Below are 26,976 nucleotides of genomic sequence, written 5' to 3'. Positions count from 1 at the left end.
AACATCCATAGCCAGATGTGATCCTTCCTCCATCCTTTACTGAATCATTGCTAGCGTCACGGCTCACAAATCGTGTGGCCTCTTCAAAGGGCTTCAAAACGCGACATGCGTCTCTAACCAGCTGCCAGTGCCTGAGCTCGAAATTACACTGGCTCCAAACGCTGCCCGTCTGCTGCATCAGGAAATCATTCACGGCTTTCCGCTGTTCGTACAGACGGTCCAACATGTGCAGGGTGGAATTCCAGCGTGTTGGAACGTCGCAAATCAGGCTGTGTTCTGGGAGATTGTTTTGACGCTGCAAGTCCAGGAGGGCGTGCTTAAATGCATACGAACGTCTAAAGCGAACGCAAACCCTCCTGGACATGGCCAGCACACCCTTCAAACCAACATATGACTTTAAGAAGCGTGTTATGACCAGATTGATCACATGTGCCATGCAAGGAGCGTGTGTCAGGTGACCTAGACGCAGTGCAGCCACAACGTTCTTCCCGTTATCAGAGACAACGTTGCCCAGTGTGAGTTTCAGAGGAGACAGCCAGCGTGCGATTTCCTCCTTGATGCACAGCAGCAGCTCCTGCCCTGTGTGGCTTTTCTCGCCCAGGCTCAGCAGGTGTAAGATAGAGTTGTGGCGCTTCACCTTGCACCTATGAAAAGAGGAGGGAGGAGGAGTGGAAGATACGCTGTGTCCTGTCGGGGACGGGAAGACCTCCATTGAGGAGGGCAAGGAGGAGGAGGAGGAGTAGGAGGAGGAGGATGGTAGGCGCCTGGTGTCCGGAGTTGAACCAGAAAGATACAAGCGTGGAGGTGGTAATGCCTGGCATTGTTGCGGTGGTGCATCGGACTGCAAAATATTGACCCAGTGGGCCGTGAAAGACATGTACTGTCCCTGCCCATAGTTGCTGCTCCACGTGTCGACAGTGGCATGTACCCTGCTGCACACGGATAATTGCAAGGACTGGCCCACCTTTTCCTCCACATGCTTGTGCAAGGCAGGGACAGCTGTTTTGGAGAAGTAATGTCGGTTAGGTATTCGCCACCTAGGCTGAGCGCACGCCATCAATTGCTTGAAGCCGGCGGAGTCGACCAGGTGGTACGGCAGCGACTGCACCACCAACAACTTAGCCAGGTGTGAATTATTCCGCACGACAAGTGGATGACTGGGTATATATTGTTGCTTATTGGACAACGATTCCATAATGGATAACTGACGGGACGTAGGAGGAGCACTAGATGACAGTGATGATGATGATGAAAACGACATGGTGGATAAGGCCTGGCTACTACTTAGATGACAGGGACTCGGAGCAGCAGCAGCAGCAGCGGCAGAGGGGTCTTCATTAGATGTACATGATGATGGTGGGGCATGTCGATTGTCCCACATGGCCTTGTGATGCCACTCCATGTGTTTACGTAGAGCGGTAGTTCCTACATTGCTGTCCTGCCCACGCCTTACTTTCTGCTTGCAGATACGGCACTGTGCCATGTTTTCGTCCTCCGGGAAGGTACAGAAAAATTGCCACACGGCAGAGTACTGTAAAGAGGTAGTACCACGTCCACCACCACCACCACCAAAACCACCACCACCCGAGCTTGCCCCTTGTCTGGCAGGCTTTTTTCAGGAGCCTACACCAGTAGCATCAGTGTCGCCGGCTCCTGAGCTGACCCTACCGCTGCAACGTTTTGCAGATTGACTTCTGCCCCTACCTCGGCTTGGCTGTTTATCACTGCCAGTGCCGCCACTACTACCCTCCTCCTCTGACGCCGTCATCACCTCGTCACCTGGTTCCCACGTCCTGTCTAAAACAACATCATCATAGCCCTCCTCATCATTCCCGCCACTTCTGCCACTGTGTTGTGAATGTGATGTGACATCATGGCGGGCTCCATGCCCCCCCTCTAAACTGCGTCTGCCACCACGGCTACCCCCAACACCCCCACTACCACAGCTATGCGTCTCGGACACCGCTTCCACCTCCACCACCGCCGCAACACACTCCGTTGGCTGACTCGTGGAAAATAAATCATCATCACTATGTTGTTCAGTATCTTCCTTCGCACCCGAGGAGATGTCTCTTAGGACTTTAAGGAAAGATTGCTTCTCGCTAGGAAGGGGGAGTGAAGACATAGATGATGGAATGGAAACGCTAGAAATACCCATATTACTACTGTCACTGTGCCAAGGAACTGTAGAGGATCTGGAATCCAACGAAACCTGGCTTGAAGCCAGATCGTCAGAGTCTTCCTGCTGAGATGACCGCGAGCCAGCCAACCAGTTCACAATGGCCGTATTGTCTAAAGTAACCCGCCCACCGGAGGAGATGGACAAGTCTGGCTTGCTGATACTGCTACTACCTGCTACTACTGCTACTACTGCCCTGACTCAGGGAATGCTGGGCGTTGTAGTACTACAACGGCTGCCTCAGCTGCCTGTATTGCAAGTTGGATGCAACGGTGATGAGCCCCTTCTAAAAGCGTATTCACACACTGGCTTGGCAAATGGCAATGAATGAGAATTTCTATCAGCCACGCTGCAGTGCACTCAGGGAATGCTGGGCGTTGTAGTACTACAAAGGCTGCCTCAGCTGCCTGTATTGCAAGTTGGATGCAACAGGGATGAGCCCCTTCTAAAAGCGTATTCACACACTGGCTTGGCAAATGGCAATGAATGAGAATTTCTATCAGCCACTGTGCACTCAGGGAATGCTGGGCGTTTAGTACTACAAAGGCTGTCTGTATTGCAAGTTGGATTGTTATGTTAACGGCCGGGGATGAGCCCCTTCTAAAAGCGTATTCACACACTGGCTTGGCAAATGGCAATGAATGAGAATTTCTATCAGCCACTGCACTGACTCAGGGAATGCTGGGCGTTGTAGTACTACAAAGTCTGCCTCAGCTGCCTGTATTGCAAGTTGGATGCAACAGGGATGAGCCCCTTCTAAAAGCGTATTCACACACTGGCTTGGCAAATGGCAATGAATGAGAATTTCTATAAGCCACTGTGCACTCAGGGAATGCTGGGCGTTTAGTACTACAAAGGCTGTCTGTATTGCAAGTTGGATTGTTATGTTAACGGCCGGGGATGAGCCCCTTCTAAAAGCGTATTCACACACTGGCTTGGCAAATGGCAATGAATGAGAATTTCTATCAGCCACTGCACTGACTCAGGGAATGCTGGGCGTTGTAGTACTACAAAGTCTGCCTCAGCTGCCTGTATTGCAAGTTGGATGCAACAGGGATGAGCCCCTTCTAAAAGCGTATTCACACACTGGCTTGGCAAATGGCAATGAATGAGAATTTCTATAAGCCACTGTGCACTCAGGGAATGCTGGGCGTTTAGTACTACAACGGCTGCCTTTATTGCAAGTTGGATTGTTATGTTAACGGCCGGGGATGAGCCCCTTCTAAAAGCGTATTCACACACTGGCTTGGCAAATGGCAATGAATGAGAATTTCTATCAGCCACTGTGCACTCAGGGAATGCTGGGCGTTTAGTACTACAAAGGCTGTCTGTATTGCAAGTTGGATTGTTATGTTAACGGCCGGGGATGAGCCCCTTCTAAAAGCGTATTCACACACTGGCTTGGCAAATGGCAATGAATGAGAATTTCTATCAGCCACTGCACTGACTCAGGGAATTCTGGGCGTTGTAGTACTACAAAGTCTGCCTCAGCTGCCTGTATTGCAAGTTGGATGCAACAGGGATGAGCCCCTTCTAAAAGCGTATTCACACACTGGCTTGGCAAATGGCAATGAATGAGAATTTCTATCAGCCACTGTGCACTCAGGGAATGCTGGGCGTTTAGTACTACAAAGGCTGTCTGTATTGCAAGTTGGATTGTTATGTTAACGGCCGGGGATGAGCCCCTTCTAAAAGCGTATTCACACACTGGCTTGGCAAATGGCAATGAATGAGAATTTCTATCAGCCACTGCACTGACTCAGGGAATGCTGGGCGTTGTAGTACTACAAAGTCTGCCTCAGCTGCCTGTATTGCAAGTTGGATGCAACAGGGATGAGCCCCTTCTAAAAGCGTTTTCACACACTGGCTTGCCAAATGGCAATGAATGAGAATTTCTATCAGCCACTGTGCACTGACTCAGGGAATGCTGGGCGTTGTAGTACTACAAAGGCTGCCTGTATTGCAAGTTGGATGCAACGGGGATGAGCCCCTACTAAAAGCGTATTCACACACTGGCTTGGCAAATGGCAATGAATGAGAATTTCTATCAGCCACTGTGCACTGACTCAGGGAATGCTGGGCGTTGTAGTACTACAAAGTCTGCCTCAGCTGCCTGTATTGCAAGTTGGATGCAACAGGGATGAGCCCCTTCTAAAAGCGTATTCACACACTGGCTTGGCAAATGGCAATGAATGAGAATTTCTATCAGCCACTGTGCACTCAGGGAATGCTGGGCGTTTAGTACTACAAAGGCTGTCTGTATTGCAAGTTGGATTGTTATGTTAACGGCCGGGGATGAGCCCCTTCTAAAAGCGTATTCACACACTGGCTTGGCAAATGGCAATGAATGAGAATTTCTATCAGCCACTGCACTGACTCAGGGAATGCTGGGCGTTGTAGTACTACAAAGTCTGCCTCAGCTGCCTGTATTGCAAGTTGGATGCAACAGGGATGAGCCCCTTCTAAAAGCGTTTTCACACACTGGCTTGCCAAATGGCAATGAATGAGAATTTCTATCAGCCACTGTGCACTGACTCAGGGAATGCTGGGCGTTGTAGTACTACAAAGGCTGCCTGTATTGCAAGTTGGATGCAACGGGGATGAGCCCCTACTAAAAGCGTATTCACACACTGGCTTGGCAAATGGCAATGAATGAGAATTTCTATCAGCCACTGTGCACTGACTCAGGGAATGCTGGGCGTTGTAGTACTACAAAGGCTGCCTGTATTGCAAGTTGGATGCAACGGGGATGAGCCCCTTCTAAAAGCGTATTCACACACTGGCTTGGCAAATGGCAATGAATGAGAATTTCTATCAGCCACTGCACTGACTCAGGGAATGCTGGGCGTTGTAGTACTACAAAGTCTGCCTCAGCTGCCTGTATTGCAAGTTGGATGCAACAGGGATGAGCCCCTTCTAAAAGCGTATTCACACACTGGCTTGGCAAATGGCAATGAATGAGAATTTCTATCAGCCACTGCACTGACTCAGGGAATGCTGGGCGTTGTAGTACTACAAAGTCTGCCTCAGCTGCCTGTATTGCAAGTTGGATGCAACAGGGATGAGCCCCTTCTAAAAGCGTATTCACACACTGGCTTGGCAAATGGCAATGAATGAGAATTTCTATAAGCCACTGTGCACTCAGGGAATGCTGGGCGTTTAGTACTACAACGGCTGCCTTTATTGCAAGTTGGATTGTTATGTTAACGGCCGGGGATGAGCCCCTTCTAAAAGCGTATTCACACACTGGCTTGGCAAATGGCAATGAATGAGAATTTCTATCAGCCACTGTGCACTCAGGGAATGCTGGGCGTTTAGTACTACAAAGGCTGTCTGTATTGCAAGTTGGATTGTTATGTTAACGGCCGGGGATGAGCCCCTTCTAAAAGCGTATTCACACACTGGCTTGGCAAATGGCAATGAATGAGAATTTCTATCAGCCACTGCACTGACTCAGGGAATTCTGGGCGTTGTAGTACTACAAAGTCTGCCTCAGCTGCCTGTATTGCAAGTTGGATGCAACAGGGATGAGCCCCTTCTAAAAGCGTATTCACACACTGGCTTGGCAAATGGCAATGAATGAGAATTTCTATCAGCCACTGTGCACTCAGGGAATGCTGGGCGTTTAGTACTACAAAGGCTGTCTGTATTGCAAGTTGGATTGTTATGTTAACGGCCGGGGATGAGCCCCTTCTAAAAGCGTATTCACACACTGGCTTGGCAAATGGCAATGAATGAGAATTTCTATCAGCCACTGCACTGACTCAGGGAATGCTGGGCGTTGTAGTACTACAAAGTCTGCCTCAGCTGCCTGTATTGCAAGTTGGATGCAACAGGGATGAGCCCCTTCTAAAAGCGTTTTCACACACTGGCTTGCCAAATGGCAATGAATGAGAATTTCTATCAGCCACTGTGCACTGACTCAGGGAATGCTGGGCGTTGTAGTACTACAAAGGCTGCCTGTATTGCAAGTTGGATGCAACGGGGATGAGCCCCTACTAAAAGCGTATTCACACACTGGCTTGGCAAATGGCAATGAATGAGAATTTCTATCAGCCACTGTGCACTGACTCAGGGAATGCTGGGCGTTGTAGTACTACAAAGTCTGCCTCAGCTGCCTGTATTGCAAGTTGGATGCAACAGGGATGAGCCCCTTCTAAAAGCGTATTCACACACTGGCTTGGCAAATGGCAATGAATGAGAATTTCTATCAGCCACTGTGCACTCAGGGAATGCTGGGCGTTTAGTACTACAAAGGCTGTCTGTATTGCAAGTTGGATTGTTATGTTAACGGCCGGGGATGAGCCCCTTCTAAAAGCGTATTCACACACTGGCTTGGCAAATGGCAATGAATGAGAATTTCTATCAGCCACTGCACTGACTCAGGGAATGCTGGGCGTTGTAGTACTACAAAGTCTGCCTCAGCTGCCTGTATTGCAAGTTGGATGCAACAGGGATGAGCCCCTTCTAAAAGCGTTTTCACACACTGGCTTGCCAAATGGCAATGAATGAGAATTTCTATCAGCCACTGTGCACTGACTCAGGGAATGCTGGGCGTTGTAGTACTACAAAGGCTGCCTGTATTGCAAGTTGGATGCAACGGGGATGAGCCCCTACTAAAAGCGTATTCACACACTGGCTTGGCAAATGGCAATGAATGAGAATTTCTATCAGCCACGCCGCGGTGCACTCAGGGAATGCTGGGCGTTGTAGTACTACAAATGCTGCCTGTATTGCAAGTTGGATTGTTATGTTAACGGCCGGGGATGAGCCCCTTCTAAAAGCGTATTCACACACTGGCTTGGCAAATGGCAATGAATGAGAATTTCTATCAGCCACGCTGCGGTGCACTCAGGGAATGCTGGGCGTTGTAGTACTACAAAGGTTGCCTCAGCTGCCTGTATTGCAAGTTGGATGCAACGGGGACGAGCCCCTTCTAAAAGCTTATTCACACACTGGCTTGGCAAATGGCAATGAATGAGAATTTCTATCAGCCACTGCACTGACTCAGGGAATGCTGGGCGTTGTAGTACTACAACGGCTGCCTCAGCTGCCTGTATTGCAAGTTGGATGTAACTGGGATGAGCCCCTTCTAAAAGCGTATTCACACACTGGCTTGGCAAATGGCAATGAATGAGAATTTCTATCAGCCACGCTGCGGTGCACTCAGGGAATGCTGGGCATTGTAGTACTACAAAGGCTGCCTCAGCTGCCTGTATTGCAAGTTGGATGCAACGGGGACGAGCCCCTTCTAAAAGCTTATTCACACACTGGCTTGGCAAATGGCAATGAATGAGAATTTCTATCAGCCACGCCGCGGTGCACTCAGGGAATGCTGGGCATTGTAGTACTACAAAGGCTGCCTCAGCTGCCTGTATTGCAAGTTGGATGCAACAAGGATGAGCCCCTTCTAAAAGCGTATTCACACACTGGCTTGGTAAATGGCAATGAATGAAAAATTCTATCAGCCACGCCGCGGTGCACTCAGGGAATGCTGGGCGTTGTAGTACTACAACGGCTGCCTGTATTGCAAGTTGGATTGTTATGTTAACGGCCGGGGATGAGCCCCTTCTAAAAGCGTATTCACACACTGGCTTGGCAAATGGCAATGAATGAGAATTTCTATCAGCCACTGCACTGACTCAGGGAATGCTGGGCGTTGTAATACTACAAAGGCTGCCTCAGCTGCCTGTATTGCAAGTTGGATGCAACGGGGATGAGCCCCTTCTAAAAGCGTATTCACACACTGGCTTGGCAAATGGCAATGAATGAGAATTTCTATCAGCCACTGCACTGACTCAGGGAATGCTGGGCGTTGTAGTACTACAAAGTCTGCCTCAGCTGCCTGTATTGCAAGTTGGATGCAACGGGGATGAGCCCCTTCTAAAAGCGTATTCACACACTGGCTTGCCAAATGGCAATGAATGAGAATTTCTATCAGCCACTGTGCACTGACTCAGGGAATGCTGGGCGTTGTAGTACTACAAAGGCTGCACCTGTATTGCAAGTTGGATGCAACGGGGATGAGCCCCTTCGAAAAGCGTATTCACACACTGGCTTGGCAAATGGCAATGAATGAGAATTTCTATCAGCCACGCCGCGGTGCACTCAGGGAATGCTGGGCGTTGTAGTACTACAAATGCTGCCTGTATTGCAAGTTGGATTGTTATGTTAACGGCCGGGGATGAGCCCCTTCTAAAAGCATATTCACACACTGGCTTGGCAAATGGCAATGAATGAGAATTTCTATCAGCCACTGCACTGACTCAGGGAATGCTGGGTGTTGTAGTACTACAAAGGCTGCCTCAGCTGCCTGTATTGCAAGTTGGATGCAACGGGGATGAGCCCCTTCTAAAGGTGTATTCACACACTGGCTTGGCAAATGGCAATGAATGAGAATTTCTATCAGCCACTGTGCACTCAGGGAATGCTGGGCGTTGTAGTACTACAAAGGCTGCCTGTATTGCAAGTTGGATTGTTATGTTAACGGCCGGGGATGAGCCCCTTCTAAAAGTTTATTCACACACTGGCTTGGCAAATGGAGAATTTGCATTGCAATTTTGATGTTGAGAGTAGACTCCCGCTGTAGTGGATGAGCCCCTTCGATTGCTGGATTCCTGGCTTTTAGATTCCTAAAGCTTTCCCTAACTGCACAGAGATGCTATCCCTACAGCTCCTGTTTGTAAAATGGTCGCTGAGCTCCGTGCATAGACTTTTATTGCAGGCTTGAGCCCGCCCCTATGCTGCCTCCCGATTGGCTGGGAGAGCCGTTTGCAAGGCATTATGGGGTAGCCTGATGTCAGGTGATATTGTGAAATCCTCCATTTTACATCTAACATGTGGCAGGCGCCAAAATGTAGCCGGGTTCGGTCAAAACGGGTTTGGCCGAACCCGGTGAATTTCGGATTCGCTGCGAACCGAACTTTTCCCGATGTTCGGACCGAAACCGGGTTCGGTTGTCCCGGTTCGCTCATCTCTAGTCATATATTGTTATAGTCTATTACATTGGACTTCATTTTATTTTCTGCATGAAGTAGTATGTTCATAAAAAACTTAGTGAATCTATCAACCAGCCACCTTCTGATTGAACAAGACAGAGTACAATTCAAAGTTTGCCTGTCTAAAGTTTACAAAGGGACAATCATGTAATCTAATATCAGCTCGTATAGTGTTAAAGAGTGTTAGTAGGTGACCTACTGGTCTGCTTTTTATTCTGAAATGTCAAAGAGATTGAATTTTTTTTCCTCTGCGTTGTTATATTTATAAAAATTGCTTTGTTTAACTTCTGCTCAGAAAATTAATCTGGAATACAAAGAGCAGAGGAACTTTAATTTAAAGTAACATGAAGCTGAGAATGGGACGAAATACAAGTGAAACATCTTGATCTGTTTTCTCATGACGAGTTGGAATCATTAATGAAGATAAACATCTGCAGATTTCATCTGATCCCAAGCCGTTATAGCAGCCTACAGCCAAGTCAAACCCTTTCCATGTAAGACAAAAAACGCCCTAAAACATCTGCCATACTTACACACTTCTCGCTATCGAACACATAACACAAGTGCTTATTGGACTCTGAATCCTTGCATATGAATGTAAAAATCCTTTTGTCTGTTTTATCATCAGCACAAAACGATATCCTGTGTAACTGACAGTTGTGTAGTACTTCCTATAAAAAAACATAAAAGAATAAATAAATACACACATACATAAAGCAAAAGAAGAAATTCTGTCTGTCCAGCATCATATTTCTCCACAAGGACTGCTGTGCTATTGTGATTGTTTCAGTACTAGGTTTAATGATACAAGATATAATACTTTATGTTTTAAATTAGTTCTTGACTTAAAACTATGTCACGTACATACAATGTGTGTGGTAAGTTTCCAAAGAAAACATAGTTTCTGTCCACTCCTAATCAATCTACAGATCCCTGGAAAACATTCTGACTTTGTTAGTAAAATATGTTGTCTGGAGTGTGGGAGAACATTATTTTCCATGCAGATAAAAGGGGGCGGCTAAGATGACAAGAAGATATATTACATAACTAATGTGTTCACCTTTAGGGGCAGAAATGTTAGGTTATGTTTAATTTAAAAATGTTATGTATCTCATCCATTAAATATTTGGGTCTCATCTTATGTTTTTCCAGTATTTTTCTGCCAGCCTGTAAAGGGTTAGAGGGTTCAATGTATTTATGAAATACTATCCCAATTCAGCTTCTTAAAATAAAGTGGCTCCTCTTATAGGGGAATGTCCATAGTTCAATCATGGTTTTAAAGGCTATGGAAACCTCTGAAGACTTTTTTTTTACTAAAACAATGTATTATAGTGTTTAGTGCAACTTTATAATTGTTTTTTATTAAAAATGTTTATTTCCATTTTGAGACACAGCTTCTTTGTATCCTGGATACATAGAAGCTATATCCTGCGCTGAAACCTGAGTCCGTCAGGTGAGTGGGACTGGCGGCTTCGGTGACAGCGGATCCTGCGTGTATCTGACACACTGGATTCACATGTTATCGAACACATCTAAGTTCATAACTTAAATGTGATTGATGAACAAAAGTATTCAGCACACAATGTTGCAGATTGAAGAAATCTTGTTTTTATTGGAATATGCCAATGACTTAGTGCAACGTTTCGGTCATGGCCAGCCGCAATTAGAAACACAAGCGCCAACTTCAGGATAAACCGACTGCCCGAACGACTCAGTGCCTGATGAAGGTCATAATGACCGAAACGTCGCACTAATTCATTGGCATATTCCAATAAAAACAAGATTTCTTCAATCTAGAACATTGTGTGCGAATACTTTTGTTCATCACAATTGGGTTGGGACCCTATTCGTGCACCAGACAAGTCTAGTGCGATCTGAACCACTACATACTTAAATGTGATTGATAGCAGCTACCATATTTGGAACCAAAACAACCAGGGGCCATATCTCGGGAACGGGGGAGGGGCGTAGAAATAAAATGAATGCACCGCTGGAGTCCAGGAGACAGCAGTAGTAAGGCGAGACTGCTGGTTCACTTTCTATAACCTAGTGACAGGTCCTCTTTAAGGTTGAATCAAACCCCCACCAGTAAACCTCTACACTGTCTATATTTTATGCTTTTGGCTTTCCCCTGTTGTCTTAAATCTGTTTATTTTTATGTTTAATTGTTAAAATATGTGCTATTACAGCTCATCTTCCAGATGGTTTTACTTTATCAATTCCATCTAAATCCTCTTTTTTTCTGATTGCTTTGCTTTATCTATGAACCCACACACATTTTGCATTTGTATAGTATATAATGTTTGTCTTGTCATGTACTTTGTGTAATTTTATATGCTTAGAAATGCATAAAAGGAATATGACTGGATGAGAAGGTTGACGTTTGAGTCCCACTGCTACATGTCTATCCTCAGTATTTTCTTACACTTTAATAAAACATTAGCGTTGTCTCTTTCCGGCATATAATATAACCAATATACTATAAGTCATTATGTTTATAGATATCCATGGCTACGCATCATAGTTGCAATGCATGTAGGAGAGCTATAGGCGATCTTTTCTATCAACTGCTATAGGCCTTTACAACAAATCACAGGCAAGGAAAGATGGAAGTAGGATCCGGTAATGATGTTGAGATAGACTTTGTAGTTTAGTTAGTGATCCGCTAAAGATTATTTATTTTTAATTGGTAATTTATTGGCTTTGATTGTTTTTATGTTTTTTAAGTGTATTGTTCTTTTTATGTGATGCTGTAACATATGGATAAAGTGTTTCTATTCTATTCTTTCAGTTTTCTTACATTATAATTTTCTTACCAGCCACAACATACCCAATATATCTATATCTGAATAAAAAGACTGTAAGATCTGCCCATGACAACGGCAGTAATGCACATAGACGCATATAGTGGTGCTTCTGATGCAGATACCATTACAGTGATCACAATATAATGCAGCTTCTTATTTAAAATGAATTATAACTCGGTATATTATGCTCGGATGTCAACAATTGTTGATGTATTTTATACATTGCTGCAAATAAGTATGGATGGTTCGGATAACCATTTATGGTGTGCTATCGCCATCAAGTGCTTGATGCTCAAAACTGCAGCTTCACTTAGAATCAATATTGTAACTTATTATTGCCACAAAGACAAAACTTGGGTAAAAACTTTTAAATATTATGTGACTGGCATAAACAGAAGACTTAATCATTTAAAGGGGTTTTCCCATGAGAGACATTTATGACATCCACAGGATATGTCATAAATGTTAGATAGATGCAGGTCCCACCTCTGGGACCCGCACCTATCTCCGGAACGGGGCCCCCTAAACCAAGTTCAGCCTCTCTGTGTTGTGGCTGAACTAGGAGAATTCCGACCATGAAAAAGGATATATGGTCTGGAGTTACGGAAACAGCGTAGCTCGCATGCTATGCTACTTCCACAACTGCCATTCACGACTATGGGAGTTACAGCTCAGCAAGCTATGCTGTTTTTGTAACTCCCGACCATATAACCAGGAAGTGGCCGGGAGGCAGCGATAGTAGACAAAGCTAGAACCCCGTTAGGGGACCCCGTTCTAGAAATAGGTGCCGGTCCAAAGAGGTAGGACCCGCATCTATCTGACATTAATGACATATCCTGTGGATATGTCATAAATGCCTCTCATGGGAAAACCCCTTTAAGGAACTATATGTGATTGGTACATGATTGGAACATAGAAGCTCTGGATATGTTAACAGCAGTAAAAATAATGTCGTAAAGAGCAAATATAAAAGTTAACAATAAGCACAAACAGGTAAACAAATAATATATCTTCTGTATTAGCAGATAATATCACTTTATGTTACCATTTACTTATTTTTAATACAAAGTGTTGCAGGAGACATGATAAGAGAAGGAGCACTGCCAAACTACTACCAGATATAAATAATAGGAAATATATGAGCATGTACTTTTCACAATGACACAACTGACATTTACCAGAACACTTGCTGAAAGTCCTATGCTCTGCCCTGCACTCAGTATGATAGCAATGCACAAGTCACTCTTCAGCACGACCAAAGCAAACATTCGAAGATGATATTCCTCATATACCTAGTCATCTCATCATAAAGGATTATGTCACTGCAACAATAAACCCTATTATCCTCAAAATTTACTTCTTCCAGAGTAGAGGGATAGAGTTATTCCAAGAATCTTCTGTATATTCAACCTTGTTATGCTTAACTGAAAAAGAAACATTACATCTGTCATCGGCTTCAAACTTGTTTCATCAAGTGCGTACTTGAGCCTTATTCATGTAAGCAAGAATGTTTCCCATGCAGTAATTGTCTATGTATAGAGTGGGTAGAAAAGAGAGGAAAAGTATAATCTCTCTGCATCCACCCCTGGTTTTGGCACAAAAAAAACTGCCACAAACACTGCATGTGTGATTCCGGCCTTAAGCAGACATGCAAAAGACTTCAGCTATGAAATTTATAGATACAAATAGATAATACACCCTTTGCCTTCAAAGCAGCATCAATTCTTCTATGTACACTTACACACAGTTTTGAAGGAACTCGGCAGGGAGGTTGTTCCAAACATCTTAGAGAACTAACCACAGATCTTCTGTGGATGTAGGCTTCCTCAAATCCTTGTATCGCTTCATGTAATCCCAGACAGACTCAATGATGTTGAGATAAGGGCAGTGTGGGGCCCATATCATCACTTCCATGGCTCCTTGTTCTTCTTTACGCTGAAGATAGCTCTTAATGACATTGGCTGTATGTTTGGGGTCATTGTCCTGCTGCAGAACGTCCACCATGTTTCACCGTTGCCTGCAGACACTTATTATTGTACCACTCTCCAGCCGTTTGGCCAACAAACTGCCTTCTATTACAGCCAAACATTTCAAAATTTGACTCATTATTCCAGAGCACCTGCTGCCAATTTTCTGCAACACAGTACCTATGTTTTCGTGCATAGTTGAGTCACTTGGCCTTGCTTCCATGTCGCAGGTTTAGCCACAATTCTTCCATGAAGACCACTTCAGGCCAGACTTCTCCGAACAGTAGATGGATGTGCCTGGGTCCCACTGGTTTCTGATGGCGCTGCTGGACATCTTCCGATTTTGAAGGGATGTAAGCATTATGTGTCTTTGATCTGCTGCACTAAGTTTTCTTGGCCGACCACTGCATCTACAGTCCTCAAAGTTGCCCGTTTCTTTGTGCTTCTTAAAAAGAGCTTGGCAGCACATCCTGAAACCCCAGTCTGCTTTGAAATCTTTGCCTGGGAGAGACCTTGCTGATGCAGTATAACTACCTTGTGTCTTGTTGCTGTGCTAAGTCCTGCCATGGTGGACCTGTGACATGAAACAGTCTTCCACAACCTCACCTTTGTAGCAGAGTTAACCAGTTTTAAGCCTCCTACAGAGCAGTTTATATTACAGTTAATTACTGTGTTTAAACCTACACACGAAAATGATGATCATTATCACGTTTCCTATAATTGGTTAATCATACACCCTATTAAAATCCTACAAAATCCATGAATTTGTGCAAGTGTACCTAGAAGAATTGATGCTGTTTTGAAAGAAAAGGGTCACACCAAATATTGATTCGATCTAGATCTCTCTTCTGTTCGTTCACTTTGTATTTTGTTAATTGATAAAAAAAACTATTAACACTTCTATTTTTTACAGCATACTTACTTTGCAGGATTTTATCATAACTGACTAAAACTTTTGCACAGTATTGTATCTATGTTATAGCACTATCAGTTGTACCTAAGAAGACTGCCTTGTGTTAACTTTTGTGGTCATACACATGTTGGAGCTTTATGTGTGAGATATCAGTGTGACCTGAAATATGTGTGATACAAGAAATAATTCATTTATAATATGTGACGTATTATACATGCTGTTCTTTACTCTGTGATAACCTTTTTGCACCTCTTGATAAGAGGTACCAATCAGGGATTTTTGTTAGGAGGCTCCAGAGTGGGATCCCTTTTGCTTTATGCCTAGTAGAGAGTTACTATGGTGCAAAGAGGAGGTTACAGATAGTGGTATCGCCCTTATCAGGGCGGTAGTTCTGCTGCAGGCATTGTCCATTAGAAGAAGGGATATATGTAGGGTGAGATTTCCCTTTCCACAGTATATACCATTCCCTTCCTTGTTTATCAAATGTTTATTCTGTGTAACCCGGCTGTACAAGCCGTCTTTTACGTGTATTCTTTTTAATTAATGGTTACGTTATATATTGTTAGGTCTTCCTGTGACTACTTGTTTAAACTGAGAACAATAGGGTTAACGTTCTAGCTGCTGACGGCTTATGAGTCAGTTCTGTGACAATATATACTGCAGCCAATTCTGCAAGAGCATCTTAGGTTTTAGAGCATCTTTGGAATCAAGACTATTATCTAGTTAAGGCTTCATTCACATCTGCGTCAGGGCTCCATTCAGGCGTGCCATCTAAGCTTTCCATCAGGGGAACTCATGAACGGAACCCTGACTGAAATAAATGCAAACTGTTTGCATCACCATTGATTTCACACACACATTTAGCAAATACACTCAAGTGAAACTGGCCGTAGTCGACTTTCAAACAGAGCAGATTTTGTCTGTATTTTGCATTCATTTTTTAAAGCCAAAACCAGGAGTGTTGAAGTAAATCCGGCACTCAAAGTGAGTCATAAAGTAGTGGCTTTTATTTATATACAATTCAATCCAAACATACACGACAGCGCCTTACAGTAGCGGCGAACGCCACATAACCTTTGCGCGAGTTTATCTTTATATATAGACATAACAATCCTGAGCAATCTGGTAAGCAACTACTCATCCTACAATATGCTTCTTGTAATGGCAGGAAGGAGGTGAAGGGAAAGTGAGCCCTAATCTACCCACCGCCCTGTCCCTGCCTACTTGCAACGACCCGCCCTAGGCGACGAGGTACAACTGGGCGGCGGTCCCTACGCTGGCTAAGTGCACAGGAAGACAAACAGGGAACACGCAGGGGAAGGGGCAGTAGCCACGGAACGCCACGAGGAAACGGGGCGGCGAACGAACAGTCAGGACCAGGACGAAGTGAGTACACCCGAGCGGGCACGGAGACAGAAGCAAGCCAGGGCAAGCAAAGCAGGTCAAGCAGAACTGCAGCAAGGCAGAAGCATGGCAGAAGCAGGCTGGAGCAAGCAGCAGTGGGGCCAGGAATCCAAAAGAATTACAAGCACTGAGGGAGAGCACAGGGCAGGTAATAAAGGGCAGGGGGCGGAGCTAACTCCGAGAGACCAGGCCGCGATAGGCTCTCCCACTCCTGAGCCTGCCACCCTGGTTGGTGGGAGATGGTGTCAGTCGAACAGGTCTGGCCTCAGGTGTGGATTGATTAATCCCAGGAGTATAGCTAGATGAAGTACCTGGCAGATCCCTAACAGTACTCCCCCTTTTATGAGGGGCCACCGGACCCTTACTAAGGGGACCCGGTTTAGTGGGGAAGAGGAGGTGGAACCTCCTGATCAATACCCCAGCGTGAACATCACGGGCAGGTACCCAAGTCCTCTCCTCCGGCCCGTATCCTCTCCAATGGACCAGGTACTGGAGGGAGCCCTGGACCATCCTACTGTCCATAATCTTGGCCACCTCGAATTCCACCCCCTCAGGGGTGAGAACGGGAACAGGAGGTATCCTCGAGGGGGACCAGGACGGGGAGCAGCGTTTAAGGAGGGAGGCATGGAAGACGTCATGTATGCGAAAGGATGGGGGGAGCTCCAGACGGAAGGATACAGGGTTGAGGACTTCAATGATCTTATAAGGTCCAATAAATCGGGGAGCAAACTTCCTGGACGGGACCTTAAGGCGCAAGTTCCTGGACGACAACCAGACCAAATCCCCGACGACAAACCGGGGGTTAGCAGAACGTCTACTATCCGCCTGAATCTTTTGTGCGCTCTGGGACGCCTCTAGGTTCTTCTGAACCTGGGCCCAGACAGTGCACAGTTCCCGATGAACCTCCTCTACCTCAGGATTATTGGAACAACCAGGGGAGACGGAGGAGAACCTTGGGTTAAACCCGAAATTACAGAAAAACGGGGAGACCCCTGACGAGTTACTGACCCGGTTATTCAGGGAAAATTCAGCAAGGGGAAGGAATGAGACCCAATCGAATTGACAGTCAGAGATGAAACACCTTAAATATTGTTCCAGGGATTGGTTGGTCCTTTCCGTTTGGCCATTAGTTTCGGGATGGAAGGCGGAGGAGAAGGACAGATCAATCTCCAACTTTTTACAAAAAGCTCTCCAAAATAAGGAAACAAATTGTACCCCTCTGTCAGAAACGATATTGACTGGGGCCCCATGGAGACGCAGGATGTGTTTCACAAACAAAGAAGCTAACGTCTTGGCGTTAGGTAGCTTCTTAAGGGGCACAAAGTGGCACATCTTGCTGAAGCGGTCGACTACCACCCACACCACCGACTTGCCCTGAGATGGAGGCAAATCGGTGATAAAATCCATGGAGATATGGGTCCAAGGTCTCTGGGGAATGGGCAAGGAACGTAGTAAGCCCGCTGGTCGGGACCTGGGAGTCTTGGAGCAAGCACAAACCTCACAAGCGGCGACGTAGGCCTTAACGTCTTTAGGCAACCCAGGCCACCAATAGTTTCTGGCAATGAGGTGCTTGGTACCCAGGATGCCTGGATAACCAGATAGTGCGGAGTCATGATTTTCCCTGAGTACCCTCAGCCGGTATTGCAGGGGAACAAACAGTTTGTCCCCAGGGACGTTCCCGGGAGCTGCACCCTGATCAGCCGCGATATCAGAAGCTAAATCAGAATCCGTGGCAGAGACGATTATACCAGGGGGTAAAATACAAGCGGGATCCTTCTCGGAAGGAGGATTGGCCATGAAACTACGTGACAGAGCGTCAGCCTTAATATTCTTGGACCCAGCCCTATAGGTAACCAAGAAATTAAATCTGGTAAAGAATAGTGTCCACCGAGCTTGTCTAGGATTAAGCCTCCGGGCCGATTCTAGGAAAACCAGATTCTTGTGATCCGTAAGGACCGTTACCTGGTGTCTGGCCCCCTCCAGGAAGTGCCGCCACTCCTCAAAAGCCCATTTAATGGCTAGAAGTTCGCGGTTGCCAATATCATAGTTACTCTCCGTGGGCGAAAACTTCCTAGAGAAGTAAGCACAGGGGCGGAGATGGGTGAGGGAGCTGGTACCCTGGGACAAGACGGCCCCCACTCCCACCTCGGAAGCGTCAACCTCCACAATAAATGGCTCCTCTTGGTTGGGATGAATCAGCACGGGGGCCGAGATAAAGCACTTCTTGAGAGTCTCAAAGGCCTGGACGGCCTCAGGGGGCCAATGGAGGACATCGGCACCCTTGCGGGTAAGGTCCGTAAGAGGCTTAGCGACGACTGAGAAGTTGGCAATAAATCTCCTGTAATAGTTGGCGAACCCTAAAAAACACTGTAACGCCTTAAGGGAGGCAGGTTGGACCCATTCCGCCACAGCTTGAACCTTGGCAGGGTCCATGCGGAATTCATGAGGAGTGAGGATTTGCCCTAAAAATGGTATCTCCTGTACCCCAAAGACACATTTTTCAGTCTTAGCAAACAGATTATTCTCCCGAAGGACCTGGAGCACCTTCCTGACATGCTCCACGTGGGAGGACCAGTCCTTGGAAAACACCAGTATGTCATCAAGGTACACAACAAGAAAATTACCTAGGTACTCTCTCAGGATTTCATTAATAAAATTCTGGAAGACAGCAGGGGCATTACACAACCCAAAGGGCATGACCAGGTATTCGAAATGACCCTCGGGTGTGTTGAACGCAGTTTTCCACTCATCCCCCTCTTTGATGCGGATAAGGTTATATGCCCCCCGTAGATCGAACTTAGAAAACCATTGGGCTCCCTGAACCTGATTAAAAAGATCCGGAATCAAAGGAAGTGGGTACTGGTTCCTTACGGTGACCTTATTCAGGTTACGATAATCAATGCACGGCCTAAGACCACCATCCTTCTTCCCCACGAAGAAGAAGCCAGCACCTACAGGAGAAGTCGAGGGGCGAATGAAACCCTTGGCCAGGCATTCTTGGATATACACCCTCATCGCTTCACGTTCAGGACATGAAAGATTAAATATCCTACCCTTAGGAAGCTTGGCACCAGGCACCAAATCGATAGCGCAATCGTAATCTCTATGGGGGGGCAACACCTCGGAGGCCTCCTTAGAAAACACATCGGCGAAGTCCTGAACAAACTCAGGAAGCGTGTTTACCTCCTCCCGGGGAGAAATAGAGTTAACAGAAAGACATGACATAAGACATTCATTACCCCATTTGGTGAGATCCCCAGTATTCCAATCAAACGTGGGATTATGCAACTGCAACCAGGGAAGACCTAATACCAGATCAGACGATAATCCCTGCATCACCAGTACAGAGCACTGCTCCAAATGCATGGAGCCAACCAGGAGTTCAAAAACAGGAGTATGCTGAGTAAAATAACCATTAGCAAGGGGGGTTGAGTCGATTCCTACTACAGGGATAGGATAAGGTAAATCAATACAAGGCATCTTTAGAGACATAGCAAATTCCACAGACATGATATTAGCAGATGAGCCAGAATCCACGAAAGCACTGCCAGTGGCAGACCGGCCAGCAAACGAGACCTGAAAGGGAAGCAAAATTTTATTGCGTTTCACATTAACGGGAAATACCTGTGCGCCCAAGTGACCTCCCCGATGATCACTTAGGCGCGGAAGTTTTCCGGCTTCTTATTCTTGCGCCTGGGGCAGGTGTTCAGTAGATGCTTGTCGTCCCCACAGTAGAAGCAGAGACCATTCATTCTGCGAAACTCCCTACGTTGTCGAGGGGACATGGAGGCCCCGAGTTGCATAGGTACCTCCGAGTCCTCCGTGGAGGGGCGAGGAGACGGGACCTCGGGGGGAATCGCAGAAAAGTCAGAGGGGAGCACACTGAAGCGTTCTAGCTGACGTTCCCTGAGACGTCGGTCAAGTCGTACTGCTAGGGCCATAACCTGGTCAAGGGAGTCAGGCGAGGGGTAGCTAACCAGCAGATCCTTCAGGGCGTCAGATAATCCTAACCTAAACTGGCACCTTAGGGCCGGATCGTTCCACTGAGAAGCTACGCACCACTTCCTAAAATCAGAACAGTATTCCTCAACCGGTCTCCTACCCTGACGTAAGGTCACCAGCTGACTCTCGGCTAAAGCAGTCCTGTCAGTCTCGTCGTAAATGAGTCCGAGGGCAGAGAAAAAACGATCAACAGAGGAAAGTTCAGGGGCGTCAGGAGCCAAGGAGAAGGCCCACTCTTGGGGCCCTTCCTGGAGTCGGGATATGATGATACCCACCCGCTGGTTCTCGGAACCTGAGGAGTGGGGCTTTAGGCGGAAATACAGTCTGCAACTCTCCCGGAAGGAGAGAAACGTCTTACGGTCCCCTGAAAACCGGTCAGGTAACTTGAGGTCGGGTTCTAGAGGTGAGGTGAGGGGTACTACTAAAGCAGCGTCACCCTGATTGACCCTTTGGGCCAGGGCCTGGACCTGTAGGGAGAGGCCCTGCATCTGCTGGGTCAGGGTCTCAAGGGGGTCCATGATAGCGTCAGCGTAGGAGAAATGGTAGACTAGGTAAGGGCTTGTAATTATGTAATGGCAGGAAGGAGGTGAAGGGAAAGTGAGCCCTAATCTACCCACCGCCCTGTCCCTGCCTACTTGCAACGACCCGCCCTAGGCGACGAGGTACAACTGGGCGGCGGTCCCTACGCTGGCTAAGTGCACAGGAAGACAAACAGGGAACACGCAGGGGAAGGGGCAGTAGCCACGGAACGCCACGAGGAAACGGGGCGGCGAACGAACAGTCAGGACCAGGACGAAGTGAGTACACCCGAGCGGGCACGGAGACAGAAGCAAAGCAGGTCAAGCAGAACTGCAGCAAGGCAGAAGCACGGCAGAAGCAGGCTGGAGCAAGCAGCAGTGGGGCCAGGAATCCAAAAGAATTACAAGCACTGAGGGAGAGCACAGGGCAGGTAATAAAGGGCAGGGGGCGGAGCTAACTCCGAGAGACCAGGCCGCGATAGGCTCTCCCACTCCTGAGCCTGCCACCCTGGTTGGTGGGAGATGGTGTCAGTCGAACAGGTCTGGCCTCAGGTGTGGATTGATTAATCCCAGGAGTATAGCTAGATGAAGTACCTGGCAGATCCCTAACACTTCTACTACCATTCCTTACTATGTTCATATGTCTTTTCTGATCTTACATCTACTATCTTTTGTTGGGACCCCGATGTGCTGTACTGAATAACTTATACCATTAGGACTATTTGTGTTCCTCTATATTATGCTATTATCACTATTTTACACTAGTTTACACACTTGCCAGTACCACTGTTTATAATACAGTTTTTCATTATTCCTAGGAGGATACCTTTTTCTGTTAGCTTATTATTATTATTTTTTTCAGGACTATTATATGGTATAACCTTGATATTTAATATTCTTATAATTAATATGATTTCCTTATATTATATAATTATGTTCATATCTACTGTATATATTTTTTGTTTTTCAGACTATCTGAAGAAGGTCCAAATTTGGGACGGAATCGTCATGTATATTTGAATTGGATTGTATATAAATAAAAGCCACTACTTTATCACTTCCTTTGAGTACCAGATTTACTTCAACTGTTACTGAAGGAGTGGGATACTGAACACCAGAACTTATAAGGATTGCTGTGCAGATTCCAATTTTGCAAAGACCAGGAGTGTAACCTAAAAACAGAATAAGTAGAATGAAAGGTTTATACTTTTCTTTTTTATTTTTCATACGCACCTGATTTGGCAGGTCCACATAAGTGAATTTTACAAGTTTTACATCCATATTTATATGATCTGTATTGCGGAATGTAAATAGGGCTTTTCACATGGGCGTAATTGAAATAGGCAGCATGCGTTTTGCCAATGTAAAACACCTATTAAAATCTAAGGAGAGTAGTTAAAATATGGATGCCTCCGTGTGTCATCTACAGTCCTGGCCAAAAGTTGAGACTGACTCAAATTTTGCTTTTTTACAAAGTTTGCTGCTTCAGTTTTTATAGTGGCAAGTTGCATTCGCTCTAGATTGTTATGAAAAGTGATCAGATGAATTGCAATTAATTGCAAAGCCATAAAAATTAACTTAATCACAAAAAACATTTTCACTGCATTTCAGCCCTGCCACATAACTGCTAACATAATTTCAGTGATATTCTCTTTATTTCAGGAGAAAGGGGTAACAATGACAAGGCAGCTGATATCACTCTGTCATGCTGATTGAATTATATGAGCAGACTGGTTGCTTTAAAATGGGGATGGTGCTTGAAATCATTGTTTTCTTCTGTTAACCATGGTTACCTCTAAGGAAACACGTGCAGTCACCATTGCTTTGCATCAATAGGGCTTTACAGTCAAGGACATTGTGCTGCTTGTAAGATTGCCCCTAAATCAACCATTTACCGGATCATCAAGAACTTCAAGTAGAGAGGTTCTATTGCTGTGAAGAAGGCTTCAGGGTGCCAAGAAAGTCCAGCAAGTGCCAGGACACTCCTAAAGAGAATTCAGCTATGGGATCGGTCCAACACCTGTGCAGAATTTGTTCAGGTAAGGCAGCAGGCAGGTGTCAGTGTATCTGCACGCACAGTGGGGCGAAGGCTTTTGGAGGCTGGCCTGGTGTAGCAAAGAAGCCACTTCTCTCCAAGAAAAACATCAAGGTCAGACTGACATTCTGCAGAAAGTACAGGAATTGGACTGCGGAGGCCTGGGGTGAAGCCTTCCTCAGACTGTTTGGGACATCTGAAAAATGATTGTCCGGAGAATAAAAGGTGAGCGCTACAATGAGTCCTTTGTCATGCCAACACTAAAGCATCCTGAGAACGTTTATGTGTGGGGTCGCTTTTCATCCAAGGAAGTGGGCTCACTCACAATTTTTCAATAAAGAGCACTTCCATGAATAAAGAATGGTATCTAAACATCCTCCAAGAGCAACTTCTCCCAACGATCCCTGAGCAATTTGGTGATGAACAATGCTTTTTCAGCATGATGGAGCACCATGTCACGAGGCAAAAGTATTAGCTAAGTGGCTCAGTGAACAGAACATTGACATTTTTGGTTACATGGCCAGGAAACTCCCCAGATCTTAATCGAATTGAGAACCTGTGGTTAATCCTTAAAAAGTGGGTGGACAAACAAAAACACAGAAATTGTGACAAACTCCAAGCACTGATTAGGCAAGAATGGTTTGCCATCAGTCAGGATTTGGCTCAGAAGCTGACATCCAGCAAGCATGAAAACTAAGGGTAAACACTGTAAATATTTAATCTTTGCATAAACCTGATGTATTTGTCAATAAAAGTTTAAAAACTTTTGAAACACTTATATTGTACTTCAGTAAACCATAGAAACATCTGACTAAAAAACAAAATTTGTGTCAGTCTCAGAACTTTTGGCCATGACTGACTGTATTTAACCACCTTTGTCCATCTTTTAGAAAATCTATTCTTTGTTTGCTTTTTTTAAGCTAATAAAGCCCCTGCTCTATTCCCGTCATTAATATTTAGCTTTCATTGCGCTTAAATAGTTTTTATATTTGTATTGATATATTTCATACAGTTGGTATCTTAAAGAGGCTCTGTCACCACATTATAAGTGCCCTATCTCCTATATAAGGAGATCGGCGCTGTAATGTAGGTGACAGTAATGCTTTTTATTTAAAAAAATCATCTATTTTCACAACGTTAGGAGCGATTTTGGTTTATGCTAATGAGCTTTCTTAATGCCCAAGTGGGCGTATTTTTACTTTCGACCAAGTGGGCGTTGTGCATGACGCTGACCAATCGACATCATGCACTCCTCTCCATTCATTTACACTGCACTAGCGATATAGTTATATCACTATGTGCAGCTACATACACAAACCCTAACATTACTACAGTGTCTTGATAATGAATACACATGACCATCCAGCCTGGACGTCATGTGTACTCAGAATCCTGATACTTCTGACTCTTTTCTGTGAGATTTACAGCAATGGATACGAAATCTCGTTTACCTCGTAATCTCGCGAGATTTCGTATCCGTTGCTGGAATCTCACAGAAAAGATTCAGACGTGTCAGGATTCTGAGTACACATGACGTCCAGGCTGGATGGTCATGTGTATTCATTATCAGGACACTGTAGCAATGTTAGGGCTTGTGTATGAGGCTGCACACAGTGATATAACTATATCGCTAGTGCAGTGTAAATGAATGGAGAGGAGTGCATGATGCCGATTGGTCAGCGTCATACACTCCTCTGTACAACGCCCACTTGGTCGAAAGTAAAAATACGCCCACTTGGGCATTAAGAAAGCTCATTAGCATAAACCAAAATCGCTCCTAACGTTGTGAAAATAGATGATTTTTTTAAATAAAAAGCATTACTGTCACCTACATTACAGCGCCGAACTCCTTATATAGGAGATAGGGCACTTATAATGTGGTGACAGAGCCTCTTTAGGTCTTTAACCTCTTAACGCCGAAGGATGGATATATCCGTCCTCTGCAACTGCTAGTTCGCGCAGGATGGCGGATATATCCGTCCTCTGATCGCGTGGGCACTGCCAGTGTACCCACGCGATTAGCGGCAAGAGAACGGCTGTTATACACAGCCTGGCTCCTGCCGCAACTGCCGGAATCGAAGCGCGCTCCGATTCCGGCAGTTTAACCCATTAAATGCCGCTGCCAAAAGCGACAGCGACATCGAATGTGTTTGACAGAGGGAGCTCCCTCTCTCACCCGATCGGCGCCCCTGCAAAGAAATCGCGGGGCGCCGTTGGGTTTCCATGGCAGCCGGGGGCCTAACAAAGGCCCCCAGGTCTGCCTTCAGCAAATGCCTGTTAGGCCTAATAGATTGCCTGTCAGTTTTACACTGACAGGCAATAATGCTTTGGTATACTAAGTATACCAAAGCTTTATATAAATGTGATCAGTAGATCGCATAGTGAAGTCCCCTGGTGGGACTAAAAAAAAATGTAAAGCAGTTAAATAAAGTTTGTGAAAAAATAAAACTTTTTTTTTGCCCAAAAGGTGGTTTTATTTAGTAAAAGTGTCAAAACAAATAACACATACACATATATGGTATCCCCGTGATCGTAACGACTTAAACAATAAAATGAACAAGTTAATTAAACCGCCGGATGAACTGCGTCCAAAAAAACCGCGAAAAACAACAGCAAAATTCTCTCTTTTCTCCCATTCCCCCCATAAAAAATTAAATAAAAGTAAATCTATAAGTCCTGTGTACCCCAAAATAGTACTAATGAAAACTACACTTTGGCCCACAAAAATCAAGCCCACATACGGCCACATTGACGGAAAAATAAAAAAGTTACGTCTCTTGGAATGCGGCGATGCAAAAACAAGTAATTTTTTTCTATAATGGTTTTTATTGTGCAAACGTAGGAAAACATATAAAACCTTTACATATTTCATATCCCCATAATCGTGCCGAACCGTAGAATAAAGTTAACATGTTATTTACGCTGCATAGTAAATGGCGTAAATTTATAACGTGAAAATCAATGCTGGAATAGCTGCTTATTTTCAATTCTCTCCTAAAAAAAAGTTAATAAAAGTTAATCAATATAATATAAGCATCTAAAAATGGTACAATTACAAAATACAACTCGTCCCGCAAAAAACAAGCCCTTATGCGGCTATGTCAATGGAATAAAAAAAACAGTTACGACCCTTGGAATGCGACCGTGAAAAAACAAAAAAATAATCCTTGGTCATTAAAGCGCAACATGTCCTGGTCATTAAGGGTTTAAACTGATCTAGTATCCGATGGTTTGAGATTATATTTTTTTTATGTACATTCTCTAAGTGTGAAAAAGTACAGATTTAGTCTGTTCAAATCTAGCCTTCTTTTCCCTTCTTGCCATTTGGATAAAGATTCCCCTCATGAAAGCTTTATGAGCACACAAGTGCTTTACTGTACATATTAGGATAAAATACCTTCCCTCCATATCGATTTTACAGTCTATTAGATTAAACGTCAGAGAGTCCCTAACAGCTATGATTACTTCTTTTTTCACATGGGAAGCTAGCGCTGAGTACAGGGGCGTAGCTAGAGGCTCATGGGCCCCGATGCAAAAATTCTTACTGGGCCCCCCCCCCCCGCAAACTTCTCATGGCCGACGGTCCGCTTTCAGCTGCATCGCTGGGTCTCCTAAGTGACCCAACAATGCAGCACTAGCAGCCGGGGGCGTCACTAAGGCTGGGTTCACACACACTATTTACGGACGTAATTCGGGCGTTTTAGCATTGAATTACGTCCGAAAATGCGGCTCAAAAGCGTCGGCAAACATCTGCCCATTCATTTGAATGAGTCTTACGATGTTCTGTGCCGACGGTCATTTTTTTTTACGCGTCGCTGTCAAAAGGCGGCGCGTAAAAAAGTGCCTGTCACTTCTTCAGACGTAAATGGAGCCGTTTTCCATGGACTCCATGGAAAACCAGCTTCAATTACTTCCGTAATGGACGCAGCAAAAGACGCCTGCACTTGCCATTACGGCTGAAATTACGGTGCTGTTTTCTCCTGAAAAGAGCACAGTAATTTCAGCCGTAACAGATGCTGCCGTGTGAACATACCCTCAGGGCTTAAAATGTCCGGGAAATAGCCCCAATACATATGTGTCCGCCCCAAAAAAAAGTGTGTATATGAGACAGCATAGCATATCTATAGCACTACGACCCTATAAACTATGGATA

At 45.3% G+C, this 26,976-nt stretch overlaps 1 protein-coding gene across 8 annotated transcripts in view; it reads right to left on the bottom strand.

Moving 5' to 3' along the window:
- Positions 1 to 26,976, bottom strand: part of GULP1 (GULP PTB domain containing engulfment adaptor 1) — a 590,342-nt gene that overhangs the window by 71,744 nt on the left and 491,622 nt on the right. For all 8 annotated transcript variants that reach the window (XM_075829911.1, XM_075829914.1, XM_075829910.1 and 5 more), the window contains one exon: positions 9,711 to 9,848. In XM_075829911.1, coding sequence (XP_075686026.1) covers positions 9,711 to 9,848 — 138 coding nt within the window. The remainder of the gene's footprint in view (positions 1 to 9,710; positions 9,849 to 26,976) is intronic.

Source organism: Rhinoderma darwinii, chromosome 6 (genome assembly GCF_050947455.1).
Source record: "Rhinoderma darwinii isolate aRhiDar2 chromosome 6, aRhiDar2.hap1, whole genome shotgun sequence".
Lineage (NCBI taxonomy): Eukaryota > Metazoa > Chordata > Amphibia > Anura > Rhinodermatidae > Rhinoderma > Rhinoderma darwinii.
This window is presented reverse-complemented; position numbering and strand designations above follow the sequence as displayed.